This window comes from Diaphorina citri, unplaced genomic scaffold (genome assembly GCF_000475195.1).
Source record: "Diaphorina citri unplaced genomic scaffold, Diaci psyllid genome assembly version 1.1 scaffold275, whole genome shotgun sequence".
NCBI lineage: Eukaryota > Metazoa > Arthropoda > Insecta > Hemiptera > Psyllidae > Diaphorina > Diaphorina citri.
Window position 1 is genome coordinate 178,961 of NW_007377711.1, and position 8,230 is coordinate 187,190.

Consider the following 8,230-nt stretch of genomic DNA (forward strand, 5'->3'; position numbering starts at 1 on the left):
ACATTCATGAAACGATACCATTCCTTACTTCTTCTGGTTATACATTGCTTCCCGGTGGTAGACGTAATAATATATTTGATTGTATTTGGCCACAATTCAACTTTTTTTAGATAGATTTTTTTACAAGGCAAAGAGAGAGAGAGAGAAGCTGGAAATTTATGCTTGTCTGAGTTTAATTTCTCCTGCAAGGCGAAAGTATCGTCTTGAGGAGCTTTGTATCGATTTAGTCCCCCCCCCCAAAAAAAAAGAAAAAAATAGAAATAATAGAAAAAACGGTTGCGCACCCCCAACATTTGATTTATTTTGTAATCGTCCTGTGGTTGTTTAAAACCTTGTGCAGAATGTGCAGCCTTCCAAAACGTTGAACATCAGAATAAGAGATGTCCTGCCGTTCCTAGAACCTTATATGTGTTCCCCAAGGCAGACTCGCTACCCTCCAAAGCTGGCCCTTCCATAATGTTTATGTCATCAACTCATCATCTAGTACATACATTTTCAATTTTTATTGACACCCCCTCCCTTCCTTCTACTTCCCCCCTTTTCATCAAATCCCTCCTCCCTCCGTTTCTTTTACTCCCACACCCTCAATTATTTTTCTCTCTTCCCAGAATCTCTCTCTCTCTCTCTCTCTACTCCTCCTCCTCCTCATCCCCCTTCCATTTTGGTCTTTGTGTATACTTGTGAGCTCTTGTTCTTGTTCCGAAAACAAAGGCTGAAGAAAGAGCCGACAGCTTGCTCTCGCTCTCTCTCTCTCTCTCTCTCTCTCTCTCTCTCTCTTTCTCTTTCGTCTATTGTTTTTCCACAACATTTTGGTCTGAAAAGAGGAGAGGAAAAGTTTGCAATAATTGTGTTGTTTTGTTAGGGGCGCCAATCAATCTTGTGTGATTAATCGATGCTGTTTGCTAAGTGTGTAGGGTGATTAACACCAAGGGGTTGGGGGATGGCGTACTTCTTTGCACAGCAAGTGTTGTTAACAATAGCAAAATGCAGAGGGCAAGTAGAAAGATGAAGGATTTGGCTGGTTTCGTCTCAAGATACATATAGGTACGTACGAGTATATCAGGGGGGAAGCAATAATGTAGCAGTTGCAGTTGGGTAAAAATTATGAATAAAAGGTCGATTCCTACGTAAAAAGTTGTGAAAAATCCAAATCTGAAGTCAAACTCCGAAAAAGTATCTTTAAAAGGTCGAAAATTCAATTTTCAATTGCCATTCCAATGAAAAAGTTCAAAGAGTTGTGACGTCAGATTTCACGTCAAAATGCGGAGAAACGCTTGCGCACCAACGAATGAAGCGGGAGTCATGAATTATGACGTCATCGCCTACGGGAGCGTATGCCGTGACGTCAAACTTCACGATTTACCAGTATTTTTTAAATCGATTTATCTCGGTATCTAATTGCCATTTCAATGAAAAAGTTCAAAGAGTTGTGACGTCAGATTTCACGTCAAAATGCGCAGAAACGCTTGCGCACAAACAAACGAAGCATGAATGATGACGTCATCGCCTACGGGAGCGTATGCCGTGACGTCAAACTTCACGATTTACCGGTATTTTTTAAATCCATGAATTATGACGTCATCGCCTACGAGAGCGTATGTCGTGACGTCAAACTTCACGATTTACCAGTATTTTTTAAATCGATTTATCTCGGTATCTAATAGAAGTCGTAGAAGAAAAAGAAAAATTCCGTTGGTCCTCATTTTTCCTGCTCTATGACTTTGAAACATCACCCAAGTAAGCGCAACTGATCTATTCGAAGAAGGCTAATTCTATGTTTATGATTTAGGCTTGTTCCACATTTGAATTGTAGACGCGCGATTTTTATTAACGCGTAGTCCCCTGCAAAACCAGACCTATATATCCTGTCCCCTGTTCTTAGGAGTTTCTATCATTTTCATTTTGTTTAGCAGGAGACTACACGAGTACACGCTACTAAAAGTCGCGCGTCTAGGCTTTTAAGTTCCACATTTGAATTGTAGACGCGCGATTTTTATTAACGCGTAGTCCCCTGCAAAACCAGACCTATATATCAACATGATAGTTCTTAGGAGTTTCTATCATTTTCATTTTGTTTAGCAGGAGACTACACGAGTACACGCTACTAAAAGTCGCGCGTCTAGGCTTTTAATGTGAGACAAGCCTTACCTGATAGGGGTAGGTACTGGTTTCCTTCCTTATTTCTACTTCTTCCACATTTGAATTGTAGACGCGCGATTTTTATTAACGCGTAGTCCCCTGCAAAACCAGACCTATCAACATGATAGTTCTTAGGAGTTTCTATCATTTTCATTTTGTTTAGCAGGAGACTACACGCTACTAAAAGTCGCGCGTCTAGGCTTTTAATGTGAGACAAGCCTTACCTGATAGGGGTAGGTACTGGTTTCCTTCCTTATTTTCCACTTTGTTTCAACTTTTCGTTGTCCTCCATACTTTTTAAGAGTCAAAATTGTCTTCAAGAAAATAGTCTATTACACTCTCCATTGTCACTTCAAATGGACCTACAAACATCGCAAGCCATGTAACTTCTAGGAGCCCAAGGCACGCAGTTCTGTAGCCTCGTAAAAAGAAATCACGAACACTTTACGTCTTGGCTAACGCATAAAAAATAAGCACGCCCGCTCCATAACATCAGAGAAACACGGCTCTAAACATACCCATTCCCGTCAGATGTTGATGATGTGACGGTCAGAAGTGCTCCGTAACATAACATCGCAAGCCATGTATAACTTCTAGGAGCCCAAGGCGCGCAGTTCTGTAGCCTCGTAAAAAGAAATCACGAACACTTTTACGTCTTGGCTAACGCATAAAAAATAAGCACGCTCGCTCCATAACATCAGAGAAACACGGCTCTAAACATACCCATTCCCGTCAGATGTTGATGATGTGACGGTCAGAAGTGCTCCGTAACACATGGTGGGTAGTTGATTTTTTTTTTTTTTTCCAAGCGGGGAAAGCAGGGCAGTCAAAACTCGTGTCGCTTTTTTATGACCTTTTTCCACCATAATGATGCCCTGAGGAAATCCAGTTTTCTTCATCCCTCCTCTCTTCCATTCTCATTTCCTAGCACTTCTCTTTATCTTATTTCCATTTTGATCCCGTTTACTTTTCCTTTATTCGTTCTCGGGTTTCAACGATATTGAAAAGGCTAAAGTGTATTAACTGACACGGTCCCGCAAGGGACGGTTTATATTTGATCACATTTCTAACCACAGATCAATCAGATGTTCTCGAATTACCAATTAGATAGTTTGGTGGAGCTTCGTTTCTTTTGAGTCGTGATAGCTCAAACTGAAAAGCCAATAGAACATTAAGAGGTAAAGAGCACAACAAGATAGAAATAAAGCATAAAGACCTACTCGTACATACGTACATATATTTTGCAGATTCCAAATCTGGAGGATTAAGAATGAAAGCAGAGTGCCGTAAACTCTCACACCGTGGATAAATCATCTTCAGCATTATACATACCCATCATGTACTCAAACTACTGAATACAAATGAAGTTAGGTAGCCTAACTCTAAACACAAAAAGCCCACTCTGTGAGGCTTAGACGTAGGAGCAACTGCCCCAAAAGATGCGTTAAGCTTATACGAATCTACGAAGTTAGTCAGGCTTGGTGTCAAATTGTTTCAAAATAAATTCGAACGTCCCCACCAACCGGGCATTTGCGGGTATCCACCGTAACCAGGCATTTGCGGGTGGGGCTCTGTCAACTCTCCTTTCTATTTTCCCCCTCGATTCTTTTATATTTATTCTCTTCCTTCATACATCTTCTTACTCTCCTCCTCTATTTCTTCTGCATCTTCCGCAATTCCATTACTTATTCTCTTTTTATTCTGCCTCTACTTCTTCTTCTTCTTCTTCTTCTTCTTCTTCTTCTTCTTCTTCTTCTTCTTCTTCTTCTCCTCCTCCTTCTCCATCTTTGTAATTACTTCTCTTTTTCTCATCCTCCCCCTCTCTTCTCCTTCTCAGTAGTCTTTCTTGTCCTTTTTTTCTTTCCCTTGATTCTCATTTTTGAACGAACGAACCGAATTCCAATTTTTAACATTAATCGTAGGATTTGGCATATAGTGACAGCTATCTGTTCCGGGATTGTTCTCGAACGGTATGACTCTCTCTCTCTCTCTCTCTCTCTCTCTCTCTCTCTCTCTCTTTCTTTCTTTCTCTCTCTTTGTCTCCCTCAATCTTTCTCTTTCTGCCTTTCTCTCCCTTTCTCTATCTCTCTTTCCCTTTATCTTCCCTAATATCAATATATTATTATCAGTTACCTACAATTTTATTATTCTTTTATGTAAATAGGTTAATGAGGTGAGAGCGATCACTCTAAATTAAATATTGGCTTAGGAGGTCGTGTATTATTGTATATTATCTTAAAACAAATAAACATGTTATTTTCAATCAATCGCTCTCTTTCTGTCTCTATCTCCCACTCTTTCTCGGGTTCCCTCCCTTTTTCTTTCTGTCTTTTTATTTCCCTTTCTTCTCTCTCGCTTGTTGAGTTGGAGTTCTAATGTAGTAAGAAAAGATCACTTTGAAAATAGAACATTGGAACGAATTTATTTTGTGTAGACTCACCAGTTTCATTTGACCCATTATCCCAATTTCATTTGGGGTAGCTAATATCCTCTTTTAATCTCCCCATCCACAATTATTCTCTATTCACTGGTTCATCTCTTCTCTATCCCTTCTCTCAAGTCCTCTTGAACCTTGAACCCTATCTCTCCACCTTCACTTTGGTCTCTTTCCTCGTCCAGTCTCTCCACCCTCTTACCCACGTAACTCTCATCTTTCCCTGCTAGTATTCCTGTGCCTTCTGTTCGATTCACGCATATTAATATGGACATCGTAGGTCCTCTTCCCCTTGCAGATGGTTTCCGGTACTGCCTGACAATAATTGACCGATTCACCCGCTGGCCAGAGGCGTTCCCTATTGATAGGTCTTGTCATATGACCTACCTTATACCCTTAACATCATATGACCTACCTTAAATTCCCTTAACATCATATGACCTACCTTAATTCCCGCAGGTTGAGCGACCCCATAATGTAACTTGCACGTCAGAGTAAAGATCACGAACAGAATTGCAGCATTTGAATTGACTCGAACCATCGTGCCATGAGACATTAGAAACTCTACAAATTCTACTATGCTGTTCACACTGAATGAAAAAGAATTGTTCAATAACAACGTTCAAATGGTTCGTTAGCGAGATGAAAAACAAACCGAATTTTATTGCTCTAAATGGCGTAATAAATTAATTAGGCAAATGGCAGGTTGAGCGACCCCATAATGTAACTTGCACGTAAGAGTAAAGATCACGAACAAAATTGCAGCATTTGAATTGACTCGAACCATCGTGCCATGAGACATTAGAAACTCTACAAATTCTACTATGCTATTCACACTGAATGAAAAAGAATTGTTCAGTAACAACGTTCAAATGGTTCGTTAGCGAGATGAAAAACAAACCGAATTTTATTGCTCTAAATGGCGTAATAAATTAATTAGGCAAATGACGACGAGATTAATAAGCTGCTGTAACAACCATTTCTCCCTTTTGGTTTAACACACAATCACACATCCTCTCATCTCGCATGCACATTTCTTTCTCATTTATTGGGCCAGGAGATAGCGTAAAATTACCACATAAAGGTACAAAATTTTGAATTGTTCCATATAACGGTACAGCACCAATTAAAACATCATTTGAATTTAATTATTCTAGCTGATAGGAGACAAAGGTAGATTCAGACAAAGAGCCCTTACAGGCCCCCTATAGGTTCAACCGCATCTAAATTGCGTTGAAAAAATTAGAAAATTTGAATGGAACTCACTTCCTTTTTTCCTATCAGTCCCCCAGCCCCCTCATGTCATTTATCATTGCAACAATCATTACATAAAATTTCTATGCATATTTTTCCATGAGTACTATAGTACTCACAGACTATTATTACGTAGCTAGTACATAATATTGTTATGTTGATTGTAGATTACGTACAATCGTACAAAAACAAAACTGATGTTTATCAATAAAACAAAAGTGATGATATTTCCTCGTAGGTACTTGGACCTAATCACGCTGGGTGAGTAGGAGAGATTTACAGGTCCCCTATAGGTTCAACCGCATCTAAATTCCGTTGAAAAATTAGAAAATTTGAACTATCAGTCCCCCAGCCCCCTCATGTCATTTATCATTGCAACAATCATTACATAAAATTTCTATGCATAATTTTCCATGAGTACTATAGTACTCATGGAAAATTATTATTATGTAGCTAGTACATAATATTGTTATGTTGATTGTAGATTACGTACAATCGTACAATAACAAAACTGATGTTTATCAATAAAACAAAAGTGATGATATTTCCTCGTAGGTACTTGGACCTAATCACGCTGGGTGAGTAGGAGAGAGAGAGAGAGAGAGAGAGAGAGAGAGAGAGAGGAGGGAGGGAGAGAGAGAGAAGAGGGAGGGAGAGATAGATGAGAAAGAGAATGAGGGAATACTGGGAAAGATATTATTTTGAAGAGTGTATATTTTATTCTTTGGCCACAATTCAACTTTTTTTAGATAGATTTTTTTACAAGGCAAAGAGAGAGAGAGAGAAGCTGGAAATTTATGCTTGTCTGAGTTTAATTTCTCCTGCAAGGCGAAAGTATCGTCTTGAGGAGCTTTGTACCGATTTAGTCCCCCCCCCCAAAAAAAAAGAAAAAAATAGAAATAATAGAAAAAACGGTTGCGCACCCCCAACATTTGATTTATTTTGTAATCGTCCTGTGGTTGTTTAAAACCTTGTGCAGAATGTGCAGCCTTCCAAAACGTTGAACATCAGAATAAGAGATGTCCTGCCGTTCCTAGAACCTTATATGTGTTCCCCAAGGCAGACTCGCTACCCTCCAAAGCTGGCCCTTCCATAATGTTTATGTCATCAACTCATCATCTAGTACATACATTTTCAATTTTTATTGACACCCCCTCCCTTCCTTCTACTTCCCCCCTTTTCATCAAATCCCTCCTCCCTCCGTTCACGGGAGCCATAAAGGAGATAGGCAGAAATCCCGGATGCAACGTGAACGAAGAGAAACCTAATGAAACACCTTGTTTGGAGAATAAGAGATGTCCTGCCGTTCCTAGAACCTTATATGTGTTCCCCAAGGCAGACTTCCTACCCTCCAAAGCTGGCCCTTCCATAATGTTTATGTCATCAACTCATCATCTAGTACAGAGGTTCTCAACCGGTGGTACGCGTACCACTGGTGGTACGCGGATACATTTTAGGTGGTACGCAGTCATATACTAATAATAATAAAAAATGTTGAATGACTGTTCAATGTACTAATTTAAGATTGTTTTTAATGTACAATTTCATTTTGTATCTAAGTAAATTCTATGTACAATGTACATACATATGTAGCGGTGCTGGCCAGAGAATATAATTTGTGTCAGTCTTGTTCCAATAAAATTTGAGAGCAGCAGCTCTCCGCTTTGCTGAATACAGGCCAACAAGTCCAACTCGTCACCATATTAACAGTTGTGAGTGTCATGCTAAAGGTAACCGCCTTTTTATAATCGATCACATTTCACAAGTGAAATTCCTTATAGACAGCGGGGCCGACGTTTCTGTAATTCCTGCTAACCTAATTAAAGACAAGGGAAATATAGCAGATGTGTGTCTTTTCGCAGCTAATGGAACGAAAATTCCTACATACGGTAAACGCTTGGTTTCTATTCATATTTCAGGATTCCAGCGTTCATTCTCGTACCCTTTCATTGTGGCTGAGGTAACATGCCCTATCATAGGGGCCGACTTTCTACGCCACTTTGACCTTCTCGTGGACCTGAGGAATTATCAGCTGATTGACCAGTCCAGCTCTCAGCATGTGAACTTGATCTCCGGCGAGCAGGAGCTACTCGGTATTTCTACCATTTGTGAAGGTAATATCGATGCTAGAATAGCAGAACTAATTAGGAGGTATGATGTTACTAAAGAACAGAACAAGATAAACAAGATTAAACACAATACTGTGCATCATATTGTTACCTCAGGTCCCCCTGTTTATACCACACCTCGCCGTATGCCACCACACAAATTAGAAGCTGCTAAAAAAGAATTTCAGTATATGCTTGAGGTCGGGTTATGTAGACCTTCCAAATCGCCTCGGGCGGCCCCTCTGCATCTTGTTCAAAAGAAAAATGGGGACTGGAGGCCCTGCGGGGACTACAG

The 8,230-nt window shown here is 39.9% G+C and overlaps 2 protein-coding genes across 4 annotated transcripts in view; one reads left to right on the forward strand and one right to left on the reverse strand.

Annotated features, from left to right (window-relative positions):
* LOC103506932 overlaps window positions 1-5,457 on the reverse strand; it is a 7,483-nt gene extending 2,026 nt beyond the window's left edge. The window contains exons 1-2 of one of the 3 annotated variants that reach the window (XM_026821912.1): window positions 5,297-5,456; window positions 5,019-5,050 (exon numbers count right to left, since the gene is read on the reverse strand). In XM_026821912.1, the coding sequence (XP_026677713.1) occupies window positions 5,019-5,050; window positions 5,297-5,375 (111 nt within the window). In that variant the 5' untranslated portion in view covers window positions 5,376-5,456. Of the gene's footprint in view, window positions 1-5,018; window positions 5,212-5,274 lie in introns of those variants that run through there. The other 2 variants (XM_026821913.1, XM_008471357.3) reach the window with 2 other exon arrangements.
* Window positions 1-8,230, forward strand: part of LOC103506940 (neuroligin-4, X-linked-like) — a 206,102-nt gene that overhangs the window by 93,498 nt on the left and 104,374 nt on the right. The gene's annotated exons all lie outside the window — the stretch shown is intronic.